General features: G+C 38.9%; 2 protein-coding genes across 3 annotated transcripts in view; one reads left to right on the top strand and one right to left on the bottom strand.

Moving 5' to 3' along the window:
* LOC138349999 (uncharacterized) overlaps positions 1 to 6,197 on the top strand; it is a 31,368-nt gene extending 25,171 nt beyond the window's left edge. Inside the window, exons 3-4 of one of the 2 annotated variants that reach the window (XR_011221970.1) lie at positions 235 to 5,047; positions 5,083 to 6,197. Coding sequence is in view for 1 of the 2 variants with exons in the window: in XM_069300036.1 (XP_069156137.1) it covers positions 235 to 3,335 (3,101 nt within the window). In the remaining variant the exon portion in view is untranslated. Of the gene's footprint in view, positions 1 to 234 lie in introns of both variants that reach the window. The other variant, XM_069300036.1, reaches the window with a different exon arrangement.
* The window catches only part of LOC123755724 (RING finger protein 17), a 928,112-nt gene that overhangs the window by 627,933 nt on the left and 285,862 nt on the right, over positions 1 to 14,317 (bottom strand). The window lies entirely within an intron of this gene.

The raw sequence follows: 14,317 nt of genomic DNA, 5'->3' as shown, positions 1-14,317 counted from the left end.
GACCTGGTTCTGTTTTACATTTGTCTGCAAACCCTTCTCAAAATTTCTTTCTGCCTCTCTTCTCATTGCCGTGTAGTTGTTTCTCGCACACATCACACACACACGTACGTACGTACGCGCGCACGTGTGTGTGTGTGTGTAAATTTCATCTTGTCTTGTATTAGGTAGAAAATGTTACCTTGTTTGTTGTAAATGTTATGTTAAAATGTAATAACAGATGTGTTTATATTACAGGAATTTTTTGTGGGCTTGGAAGGAGCCAACACCTGAGCCGTGTGCCAATTGCCCAGGTGTCCATCACTAACCCAGGAGAGCGAGGCCTCATACCCGCGCAGCCTTACTGGCCACCATCTAGGCCCACCCTCACAACGCCCCGACCTGCACCCACTCCGCCACCCGTCTCGCCACACACCAACGCCCACCTCAATGAAATAGAGTCGGGGGTGAACATCCAGGATCATGGAAACCGCAAGACTCCTGAGGGAGCCAGGAAGTCTCTTCCCGCAGTGGTGCTTCCCATCGCTACTCACCTGCTATCATTTGCCTCACTACACAGTGGCATGCCAGAAATTAATTTGAGCGAAGAATCCAGAGGTGAAGTCCAGCCATCATTACTAGCGCACGGCCAGACGTCTATGCCTTTCCAATTACCAATTATCAATCGTGAACAGTCACAAGATCATCAATTATTTCGGATTAAACAGGCAGAATCTCTGAATGCACCTGAACACACAGCACAAACAGAAAATTTGAGAGGGAAGTTATCATCTGGCAACGTTTCTACACACTCAAACGTTGACCATCATGGCACAAACCCACATTTAAAGTCTTCTCTTAGTCAGTTAAATTTTGGAGGAACAAACTTACCTTCAGTTCCACACTCCAGAACAAGTCTCTCAAGCATCCCAAGGGTACATGGTGCAGCGGTATCACACTTAGTGCCTGTAGACGAGGCAGGCGAGTTGCCTCCACTACACCACAGAAGCATTTTGCCCGCCTCTCAGCTGCACGAGAGTGACACTCTGACACCAGCCCCTCACGCTGTTCCCCAGTCATCCCCTGCTGCACAATTTACTATAACGCCCCACTCACTACAGGACCCATTTTATTACTTTAACTATCCATTTAACGCATTTCATAATCCAATTATTGGATCACAGGTGCCAGCTGTGCGCCCTGAACAGGAAGCAGGAGCGCCCCACCAGGTGCCGAGCCATCCACCCAGCCAGCTGCACCACGCACCACCCAACCCTCAACACCAACCACAAACTTCAGCACATCACCTGAATGTACCCCAAGAGTTACCGCAGCAGTTAAGAGTACATCCACTGGTAATACAGACACCCCAGAACCACACACAAGCATCAGTCCTCGACAACAAACTCTTATCTTCCCAGCTTGCTAAGCCTATAACACACAAAACAGACAGTCCAAGAAGTGGTGATGAAAACTTAAGGGGTTCACTTCTATTACCTGACCCCAAACAATTTGACGAATTTGGTCAAGTCTTCGAGTTTCTTAATCAAAACATCGGAAAAGAAACCATTAAAATTAACTCAAATGAAAACAATAATGATTATGACTACTATTATGATGATGAAGACTATAAGGAACACACGGAGACACCAGACAAGCCCCCAGCAGCCACACCAACACACCCAACCAACGTCTCCGGCAGAACACAACAGCAACCACATTCACAGCGGCACCCTACCACCAGGCGAAGCAGACCTCGTAAGCCTATCACTCCGCCTCCCTCCTTCATCCCCCCGCGTCCTGGACATGCACGCACAACACACGCATTAAACCCCCCGCGACCAGGACACACTCGCACTACCACACGTGCTCACGTACATCAAGACCTACCGTCCATGGAAGGTAACCACCACCCTGAGGACAAGTCACATCCCACACGCCCTCTCTCCTCTTACACAAATACAACACGGCCCAGTTCCGTGAGCAGTGAAGATGTTACACTTGGTGTACACAACATTTCCCTAGGAAAACCACTAAATCGTCTAACTTCACCATTAAATAAATCTAGACAATCATTTTCAGAGCAGCCAGCAGAACCAGGGCCAACAACCCCACTAGTCAGGGTCTCGGCACCAGCCACAATAACTACCTCAATGCCTCGCCAGAAATCTACAAAGCTTCAAAATTTGCCTCCATTATATGAACCTTCAACACACAGTAGAGAGGGAGAAGGAAAATTAACTCTTGATGGCGAGTCCCAGGAGTCTACCTCTAATTCAACAGCCCCGCAGAAGGCTCTCAATCACCGAAGGAGGCCGGTAAGTGTGGAGATTGCAACCATTGTGGGGACAGGTGGCCACGCAACTCTACTGGCATCACCCGAACAACTACTAAAACTTCAAGCAAGCAGAGAAGTGCCTATACAGCCTACAAAACCCCGCCAGCCTGTCTACTTCTTGCCCACAGAAGTTGGACAGCAGACCAAACTGGCTCAACGTAAGCGTGACGTAGGCCACAGCAGCGGCTCCCAACAAGATATATTCATACCGCATCTGAGAAAACGCCGCCCCCAACGACCACAAATTAGCAGTGATGAAAGTCAGCCTATCCTGCGAGATACTCGGTTATTTGCACCACCACCTAACACTAAGAGGAGTACTTTAGGAAAACTATTTGTTCCAGAGTATACACAGCATAATACCCAGGTTAAAATGGGCCAGATCAATAAAGCAGACGTTGACGGTCAACATGCCAAGACTAACACAACACGTGTACACACCGCAGCCAGTAACCACACAAGTGGTCACTGGCAACGACATATACTTCAACACCCTGTGAGCAGCAGCAGGTCAGAGTCAGCCGTGGAGGGGGAGGCAGCTGCTGCAGGTCGACACCAACCTAAATTATCGTCATCATTTACAAGGAAAACGCTGGTCCCGTCGCCAAGCGTAGCTCCTAATGTTACCTTCCTAACACAAGTCTCTAACAAAAATACGCAACTGAAATACAATCGGGAGCATAACATTGGCGCAGGTAGTTCCTTCCATCGTTTGCCTCTGTTAGGGTTAACAGGTGAGGAAGCACTCGCTCAGTACAAGGACTTACAGGACGCTGACCCTCCCTCGCCTTCACTGGACAGCCTGCCCCCTGTGCTGGAAAAGGTTGTTACTGCTTTCCCACCCTTCAACAGAGAGCGCGTCAGCATCGGGGCCGACGGCATGCTAAGAGTGGACGGCTGGAAGAAAGATATGCCTTACCCACACCTGCACATCCCGGACTCCTCCCTGGCCCTCTCTGGCCTCCCCTTCTACATTGCCCAACAGCACAACCTGGGACCTTTCTTCATGGTATCCCTCTAGCACTAACACGCCCACGTTCTCACTACCACCACGTCTGCCAGCCCACCAGTTGCCGCTCGCCTGCCTCTACAACTTTTGTTACTCCATCCTCCGTACAATGAAGTGAAATTATCGTTATTATAACATTAAAATGTACACAAGTTCTGCCTCCATTTTTATCTTACTCCAGCTATGAAATAGAAAAAAAAGAAGTAATTGGTTGGAGGTGTGACGTGTGGGTGGAACTGTGGAGTGAGAGGCCGCGGAGGACGCTACGGCGGCTTCTAGATATAAATTGTAAATATAAATAATATAAATATTATTTCTATTACTTCTAAGCTGCATCACTTATGAACCCATCCATCCCTGCCCTTGTGTGGCAGTGCACAATACAAAGTTGTTTTTTACATATTCATACATTAAAACATTGATTGTAACCATGATATACATGTGTGTACAGTTTAGACTTATTGTCTTGTCTATGACCCTCTGTCCTGCGTGACAGTCAATACCACCATTATCCTCACTTTAATAAGGCTTAATTGATATCCTCGGATTAGGCAAAATTGTAATAAAATTTTGTCAATAGAGATGTTAATAACAACAACTCCAGCTATGTTGGTATATACAATTTTCTGTAACACGTTCCCTTTTCCTTTGTCCTTTACTCCCCCTTCCTCTAATGATTTTGTTGCCTTCTTTTTATGTACCATTTCACTATCTTCCCAGTCTCTAACACTTTGTAGAAAATAGTTCTTTCTTCTACATTTTTATTCCATTTACAAATTTCGCTTCATCGCGGTTTGTTTTAAGATTTTCTCTGTCTTCCTTTGAGAGGACTTATCTTAATGCCCAAAGTTTGCCAGCCTCGTCACTCTGCAATTTCCTGGCATTTCTAAGCCCTTCCATCTTTTGTTTCACTCCAATAAATCACCCTTAAGAGCCGATTCTTGTCTCATTTTCTTATCCTCCTAATATCACTGACATTTTCCTTTGAACCGAGGCCGCCTCCTAAACCTACTATTTTGTCAATGATTTTCATCTCTTCTGCTGCTCTGTCCACTTATGATGATATTTCCTTTGCTAAACACCCAGAAATTATTATGGACTTACTTCTATCTGCAGTGTTTTGTATTAATTTACTGTTGGTAACCAGTTCTTTCCTATTTGCTTGCCTAACTTCTGTTTCTTGTTGGTCATTTCTGGTTTCGACGTACACACACACTTCCTTGATCATCTCTCTTGTACAACTTGCGCACGTTTCTCTTATTTCCTCTTTGTATTTTTCTAGTTTATTAACCTGCTTTATGTGAGTTGTCCATGAAGTTTATCTCTGCTTGTCTGTTAGTAAATAGGGTTCTTTTGACTTGTTCACCATAGGAGACTATTTTCTTTTTAATTTCTTTAAATTCACCACTCTTTACTCTTCATCCCTCATTTTCATTCACTAGTTCCTGGATTTGTTCCTCCTGTATCTTACCAGTGTCTGTTAAGGTGATAATTCACCTGCCTTGCTGAATATATTAAGGTGATAATTCACCTGCCTTGCTGAATATATTAAGGTGATAATTCCCCTGCCTTGCTGAATATATTAAGGTGATAATTCACCTGCCTTGCTGAATATATTAAGGTGATAATTCACCTGCCTTGCTGAATATATTAAGGTGATAATTCCCCTTGCCTTGCTGAATATATTAAGGTGATAATTCACCTGCCTTGCTGAATATATTAAGGTGATAATTCCCCTTGCCTTGCTGAATATATTAAGATGATAATTCACCTGCCTTGCTGAATATATTAAGGTGATAATTCACCTGCCTTGCTGAATATATTAAGATGATAATTCACCTGCCTTGCTGAATATATTAAGATGATAATTCCCCTGTCTTCCTGAATATATTAAGATGATAATTCACCTGCCTTGCTGACGAATACTTTTTAAAGTGCGAAACTCATTCCTGAGAGCTTCATTTTCTTGTTCTAATTCAAGTACTTTTGCTCAATCTGTCTTTAGCAAGTCCTCAATAATCACTAACCTGCTAAGAAAACCTCCTTTCATTATATTTTGTGCTGAAAATCCTCCAAAACATTCATATTCTGTTTTTTTTTTATATATTGTAACACATATGTTTACATATTATAATATGTACGACGTGCTTTGCTACAGCAAACTTACAACAAAAGTTTGTTATCCACAGAGTTTTTTGGAAATTTGCCATAACAAAGCACGTTGTACATATTATAATAATATATACAGTGAGAAAATTCACCCCAAAAATGTGTTAAGCTTACTGTATTTTTCTGGGTTCGAAAATATTGTAAAGGCCTTGAAATTTTTTTATATACATGTATTGTTTAATTACGAACATAATGTTTGAAAACTATTAGTTAGAAACAGAACTCGTAGTGATAATTGTGTCATTTACAAAATACCTTGTAAAGACCTTGTAAATACTATACAAAGATTTGAAATTTAGAACTGCGCAACAAATACTCTAAGTCACAGTCAATTGTCTAATGCTTTGTTTGTTCATTTGTAAGCAAGTTCTGATCCAACTGATTGGGAGAAGGCTTCATCAGTAACGAATTGTAAAAGCATTTTCAATAGGAACATTATTGAATCTGCTTTAATACAGATTACAAAATCATGTAATTTCAATATTAGTAGTGGTTTGTATAATTTGGATGTATTTTTGATTGCTCAGTTAAAAGGCAATTCAAGTAGGATCATTGATATAAATTTATCTCACTAATACATTATTAATATACCACTATCTCATTAAGACAATGTACCTCACCTCACCTCTTTCCTGCCTATATATCCACACCCACTGAACTGTAAATCCATCCTTCTGAAGATGTATTAAATACGAAAGTACTTAAGGAAGTTCCTGTCTTAATCCTTCGTTCTTGGTCTGACAATATATATATATAAATATATATATATATATATATATATATATATATATATATATATATATATATATATATATATATATATATATATATATTTTTCCTTTATTGTGTATTTAAAGGTTACAAAACATACAAGACAAATGCCTAAAGGTTATGGATCTCTTGAAGCTCCTCCGCTTCTGGACAGGAATCCCTTCCCTATTAAAAAAAAATTAAAAAAAAAAAAAAAAAATATATATATATAAATATATATAAATATATATATATATATAAATATATATAAATATATAAATATATATATATAAATATATATATATAAATATATATATATATATATATATATATATATATATATATATATATACATATATATACACTCATGGCGTTTAGCTTGCAGCTCCACCTTCCTTACTCTTGTAACCTTTTAGCAGCGAAGCAAACCTTGTCAGGTGGGAGGGCCGCGTGTAATAAAACAACCAGTCCTACAAACTGATAGTATACATAGAGCCTGTTACCCATATGTACATAATATGAACTCTTGCATACGAACAAGTCCACATTTGACTACTTTAAACTTCTTAAATTGTTTAAAAGTAAACGAAACTTAAAAAGAAAATACAATCCATTATAACTTGGCCTAGTTAAATTTTCCATAGGCTTCACATTATGCACACACAGTATTAGGCCTAGGATTGTTCAGTTAGCCTAAGATAGCTTAGATTTGATTTTTTAGTTATTTGTTTCATATGTTTACTTAGTTTCAAATCACAGTAAGAGTCAAAACGTGGATGGATTGTTACCTCAATCCAACGTCCAAATTTTGAATGTTTGCGTCCAGTCACTTTCGCTCTATGTACTGATTATAACAACCCAATCTCCAATCCATTTTGTAGAGTGGGTTATCATCATCAGGGTTGTGAATCGGTCAGCAAAGTGTAAATATTTACCACAGTGTGTGCTTGTAATAGTGGAGTCACTAATATAATTATATACTTAATCATACTCTCGTAGCTATAGTTTGATCCCAATATTTGATAATATTTTGGACTTAACATTGCTGAGAGGGATCAACACTGCAGTTACCCTCACTACATGACACCACTCATTTTCTTATCGAACACTTATTATAAACATTTTGTAACATACTCGGCTGAAACATTCATTCTGGTGCAGCCAAATAGGCGAGCTTCATTCCACATGTGATGGAAATTTGTGATGAAGGAAAGTGTGGCGCGGGTTGTAACATTGTTGTTACAACCTCTAGCCTTGAGCGTTACGTCTTGTCACACAGTAAAATAATCACTATACATAGATGCACTGTTTACTTCTATAACCCCTACACGAGGTTCAAGCATGACACCACCTGTGACAAGACCAGTGATGTGAGCATTACTACACCATGAACACGGATAAAAAGTCAAATACTGTACTTACCAAAATAACCCGGGAACGGCGCCACTCAAGACACTTACCTAAAAAAAAAAGTACCTTTTAAAGAACTTAATTAAAAAACGCACTGGATATTTTGGCAGTATTACATTTGGCCGCTCGAGGAAGGTGGCACTGGTCAGTTTTCCCTATATGTAGCACCTCTTTATAAATTTGCTTAATATTTTTAATAAAAAAATCGCCATTGTTAATGGGAAAACAATGGTGTTTTCTCTCCCTCTTTACCACCTACCCCAACTCCGACCTACCTTCCTCTCCTGGGACCCCCTCGACTGCCTACCTCTCCAATCACAACCATATAAATAACATTAAAGTTGTGTAAAATACAGTACATGTGTACTGTTGAATTACTTAAAACACTTGAAAAATATCCATCAATAAATTAAGCCATGCCATGTGTGAAATAAATTAAAGCAACTTATAAGGTTACGGAAGATACCCTAAAGATTCTCATGACACTGTAAACTTGTCAAATAAAGTACATAATAAGAGCAGTGTGTTGAATTATAAAAGTGGAGCTCACAGGTCAGTGTTGTGTGTGGGAGACGTGAGTGAGCGGCGCGCCAATAATGTATACAACACCCTTTAATAACCAGCACATTCACGGAAGGTTTATTGAAGGACAACAACTGCCTTCAAGTGTAGTTCTTGCAACAAAATTACATTTCAAACTGAGTCACGGTAATTAATATTAAAAAAACATATACAATTTCTAAATTAATATAAAAAAGCATATATTTGTGTCACGGGTGACATTAATTTTAGTGGAATAAACTGGTCTAACAGAACAGGGAATAATGAAGCAGAAGATTTTCTAGAATTGACGATTGTTTTCTTAGCCAACACATTAAGGAACCAACGCGGGAAAATAATAATTTAGATTTAGTGTTAACAGGAAAACAAATTAATGACATCGAAATAGGGAGTGAGCTAGGGAACAGTGATCACACAGAAATCAGATTTAGCATAGAATGGAATAGACCTGTAGGAGAAAATTGTTAAAGTGCCAGATTTTCGAAAAGCTGACTTCAATAGCCAAAGATTTTTTTTTGGGGGGGGAGGGGGGGACGGGGACAAATTGATTGGAAAGTCTTGGGTATGGGGTGGGGGCCGGTCTTGGAGCGGGACATGAACCCAGCGATACGTGACGTAAAAGGGGATTTCGATGTGGATTCAAAATATAACTTATTTAAGAATATTCTAAGCAAAGCACAAGAAGGTAATATACCATACCAATTGAATAGATCGAATACTAATGACCCAAAGTGGATAACAAAGGATCTGAAGAACCTTATAGGTAAAAAGAGAGCGTGGTACAACAGGATTAAGAATGGGAAAGTCAGTTTAGAACAGGAATTCGTACAACTGGTTAGAAATGTTAAAAAAGAGATAAGGAAAGCAAAAAGAAACTACGAGGTTCGCATAGCAGGGCAAGCGAAGACAAATCCTAAAGTTTTTCTTCAGTTATATCGAACTAAGACTAGGGAAAGGATAGGTCTATTAAAAACTGAGACAGGTCAAATAACGGATAATGACGAGGAGATGAGTAGTATTTTTAACAAATATTTTATATCTGTATTTACTAAAAAGGAACTTAACAAAATGCCTTCAGCCGAACAAGTCTATGTGGGTGGGGACGAGGACAGGTTGACTAGTTTAGCAGTTACCAGGGAGGATGTAATTAAACAAATAGTAAAACTCAAGACAAACAAATCCCCAGGGCCGGATGAAGTGTTTGCCAGGGTGCTTAAAGAATGCAAAAAGGAGCTTTGCGAGCCACTGTCTACCATATTTAACAAATCAATAGAGTCAGGCAGAGTGCCACAGTCATGGAAGGTTGCTAATGTAGTACCAGTTTAAAAAAAAAAAGAGATAGATCACTTGCGTCAAACTATCGACCAATTAGCCTAACGTCTATTGTGGAAAGTTATTTGAATCGATAATTGCAAATACAATTCGTCTTCATCTTGAAAAACAAAAATTAATAAACGAGTCGCAACATGGTTTTATAAATGGCCGTTCATGTTTTACAAATTTGTTATCTTTTTATTCTAGCATAGTTGAGGCAGTTGATAGTGGTAAGGATTGTGATGTTGTGTACCTTGACTTAAGCAAAGCTTTTGATACAGTGCCACATGAAAGACTGATTAAAAAAATAGGCTCATGGTATTGGGGGTGCTATATTAAGATGGATTAAGGCATGGCTATTCCAAAGGAAACAGAGTTAGTATAAATGGGGTTAAGTCAGAGTGGGATAATGTTGTTAGTGGAGTGCCTCAAGGTTCTGTCATAAGAGTATAAGAACAAAGGTAACTGCAGAAGACCTATTGGCCCATACGAGGCAGCTCCTATTTATAACCACCCAATCCCACTCATATACATGTCCAACCCACGCTTGAAACAATCGAGGGTCCCCACCTCCACTACGTTTCGTGGTAATTGGTTCCACAAATCAACAACCCTGTTACCGAACCAGTATTTACCCAAGTCTTTCCTAAATCTAAACTTTTCCAATTTATACCCATTGTTTCGCATTCTGTCTTGTGTTGATACTTTTAATATTCCATTAATATCCTAATAATCATTAATGCGACTTCGCAGTCTATACACCATCCAGCTCGTATCTTGTAACCATCATAATTACCTAGCCCCCAAAACTTAACATTTATCAGCATTAAACTGCATCTGTCAATTTTTTGACCATTTCAAAACCCTATTTAGATCAACTTGAAGTGATAGTGAGTCGTCTTCCGTGTTAATTTCCCTACCGATTTTGTATCGTCGGCAAATTAGCAAATGCTGGACATGTATATGAGTGGGAGTGGATGGTTATGGATAGGAGCTGCCTCGTATGGCCCAATAGGCCTTCTGCAGTTACCTTTGTTCTTATATTCTCATGTTCAAACACTTGGAATAATTAGGCGTATCTTTGACTTTAAGGAAAAGAAGGTAGTGATCCAATTGTAGAAATCTCTGGTGTGCCCCCATTTGGATTACTGTATCCAAGCATGGTGACCATCTTCAGAAGGTCATAGCTGCTCTGGAGAAAGTCCAACACCGGACAACAAAAATCATTCCAGAGTTAAGCTCTGCTTTCAGACAACACTCAGCTCCCTTGTTTAAATCCCTAAACTTGCTAAATATGAACTCCGTCCACATATTCTCTTGTGTCAACTACATTTACAAAACCCTGTTCTTAAATGCAAACCATGCTCTGAAACTCTCCCTGGACAGATGTAATAGGACCCATTATCACCACACCAGAAATAAATCTCTCTTTGATATCCTCAGGGTCAAACTTAATCTGTGTAAACACTATGCAAATTAAGGGACCTAGTCTATGGAACTCACTCCCTAGTGAATTGAAAAACTGTAAAACTTTTGCCTTATTTAAAAGCAAAACCAAAAAGTACCTAATTTCTTCATCTTAGTTTCCTACACTGAGCTTTAAATTTGCTCTGTACCTAGTGTTACCCAATCTCCTAATTGTTATGTATTTAACCCAAACAACCTTATCATTGTGTTCATTGCTGTCTTCTTTTATGTGCTAGCCATATGCTGTATTGTGCCTACCAATTTTTGTCAACTACCATTCAAGCTGTCATTGCAATCAATCTTAGCTACCTATGTGCTTTAATATACTGTACCTACAATTTTCTCTCATCTTTTTTTTTTCTTGCCATGTAACTCATCATTTATTTTTTTATATAAATTTTGCAAGTATTTACCTACTTAAAATTTTCTTAGATTAAGGACCTGCCCGAAACGCTGCGCGTACTAGTGGCTTTACAAGACTGTAATTACCATTTTATGTATCCTCACATTCCCAATGTACCTTCTTGTATATGCATAAATAAATTAATTAATAAATAAATAAATAAATAAATAAATAAATTAATAAATAAAGTAAACTCGCATATCAGAAACGGTTGAGGGCCATGGGGATAAAAAAAAAACTGCAAACCAGGCATGACAGGGCGGATCTCATTGAAACCTTTAAAAATACTGTAAAACTGAGAATATTGATCCGGAAAATTTCTTCAAAAGGTCAGATTTAACACAAAAAACGAGCAATGGGTTCAAGCTCAACAATCCATTGTGTTGTCAAGAGGAGATGCCTTTTCACCCACATCATTATAAATCAATGGACTCGCCTACCCACCGAACCCGTAAATAACAAAACTGGTAACTTTAACATTACAACTGGAAAAGATCATCACGGCAAATGGGTGAGACTTTCGACAAGCCGCTGGCTTCCTGTCCTTGTCGAGGCCACTTGTGTTAGTGGCACATGTAAATTCATACATGCAGAACCATCATAGCTGGAGCCAACAAGTGCCATGTTGGCAGTGGTGTTTGTTATCACCTTTTCAGTCGTCAGTCGAGTTGTGGTGAACATGCACTTTAGTTACCCTATAATACTCCTCAATAAAGAAAACAGTTTTCTGCGACAAGTCGTTTAGGGGCAACTTGGATATTAGGTCTGTGATTCTGCTGCACCCATGCTTGCTCTAGTGCCTGAGAGAATGCTTGGAGGGCTGGAAAACATGCAAAACGAAGCCATAAGGATTATCCTCGGATGCCCCCGTACAACTAAATTACTAAACATGAGGAAGGAACAAAATATTTCATGTGTAAGTGATCGTTACATTGATACAGATACAGTCATTACACACGTGTGTAAACTAAAGTCTTTGAAAATGTAATAAGTTATTACGAAACGCGTTCAAGTATCGCGTCAGACTAGAAATAAAAATGAATTTTGGAGAATTGATTTTTCAATTACCATCAACAGTGAAAAAAAACAAATATTGAGAAAATTCGTGTTAGAATTATTAATCTTACTTTTTCGGTCATATTTAATATATGTTTACAAGAAAGACTGCTACCAAAATATACTAATATATATTAGTATAGAAAGTATAGAAAAGTATAGAAAGTATATTAGTATAGAATGAAAGAAAGAAAGAGAGAAAGAAAGAAAGAGAAAGAAAGAGAAAGAAAGAAAGAGAAAGAAAGAAAGACAGAAAGAAAGAGAAAGAAAGAAAGAAAGAGAAAGACAGAAAGAAAGAAAGAGAAAGAGAGAAAGAAAGAGTAAGAGAGAAAGAAAGAGAGAAAGAAAGAAAGAAAGAAAGAAAGAAAGAAAGAGAGAAAGAAAGAGAAAGAAAAAGAGAAAGAAAGCGAGAAAGAAAGAGAGAGAAAGAAAGAGAAAGAGAGAAAGAAAGAGAAAGAAAGAAAGAGAGAAAGAGAAAGAGAGAAAGAAAGAGAAAGAGTGAAAGAAAGAGAGAAAGAAAGAGAAAGAGAGAGAGAAAGAGAGAAAGAAAGAGAGAAAGAAAGAGAGAGAGAAAGAGAGAAAGAGAGAAAGAAAGAGAGAAAGAGAGAAAGAAAGAGAAAGAAAGAAAGAAAGAGAGAGAAAGAGAGAAAGAAAGAGAGAGAAAGAGAGAAAGAAAGAGAGAAAGAGAGAAAGAAAGAGAGAAAGAAAGAGAGAAAGAAAGAGAAAGAAAGAGAGAGAGAGAAAGAAAAAGAAAGAAAGAAAGAGAGAGAAAGAAAGAGAGAAAGATAGAGAAAGAGAGAGAAAGAGAGAAAGAGAGAAAGAAAAAGAAAGAGAAAGAAAGAGAGAAAGAAAGAGAGAGAGAAAGAGAGAGAGAAAGAAAGAGAGAGAAAGAGAAAGAGAGAGAAAGAGAGAAAGAGAAAGAGAGAGAAAGAAAGAGAGAAAGGAAGAGAAAGAAAGAAAGAGAAAGAGAGAAAGAAAGAGAGAAAGAAAGAAAGAGAAAGAGAGAAAGAAAGAGAGAAAGAAAGAGAAAGAAAGAAAGAGAGAAAGAAAGAAAGAGAAAGAGAGAGAGAAAGAGAGAAAGAAAGAAAGAAAGAGAAAGAGAAAGAAAGAAATAAAGAAAGAAAAAAAAGAAAGAAAGAGAAAGAAAGAGAAAGAAAGAAAGAAAGAAAGAGAGAGAGAGAGAGACAGAGAGAGAGACAGACATACAGCCATGTAGGGAGTGTACATGGGAGTATACATGGGAGTATACATGGGAGTATACATGGGAGTATACATGGGAGTGTACATGGGAGTATACATGGGAGTATACATGGGAGTATACATGGGAGTGTACATGGGAGTATACATGTGAATGTGCGCGACAATAAGTGGTGTTTGAGAATGCACGGCCGCGTCTCCGCCTGTTAATGGTGGGCAGGATGAACAAGTTTTTATACCCAGGGAAGAGTATAAGTATGAGGCGGGTGGAGAAGGGAGGGCAGTTTTCACTCCGCTCATGGAAGAATAGAAAGTCTGGTTCGTCAGTGCACACAGTGAGTACACTCGCCTTGCTACACTACCCACCATCTGCACACTCTCACACAACCACCACTAACGCAACACTCGCACACACTCCCAGCCAACTTGACACTCACTCACACCACCATAATCACCCTCTAAGCAAAATGAAGATCGTATTTGCAAGTTAAAGTTTTAAGATGGTTCCAGCCACACTTAACTGATGAAGCACACTGAGATAGCTGATGAGATATTAGAAAGAACTTTTTTAGTGTCAGAGTGGTTGACAAATGGAATGCATTACGAAGTGATGTGGTGGAGGCTGACTCCATACACAGTTTCAAGTGTAGATATGATAGAGCCCAAT

This window comes from Procambarus clarkii, chromosome 43, assembly GCF_040958095.1.
Source record: "Procambarus clarkii isolate CNS0578487 chromosome 43, FALCON_Pclarkii_2.0, whole genome shotgun sequence".
Taxonomy (NCBI): Eukaryota; Metazoa; Arthropoda; class Malacostraca; order Decapoda; family Cambaridae; genus Procambarus; species Procambarus clarkii.
Note: the sequence above shows the minus strand (reverse complement) of the source record. Positions and strands in the feature narration are given on the sequence as shown.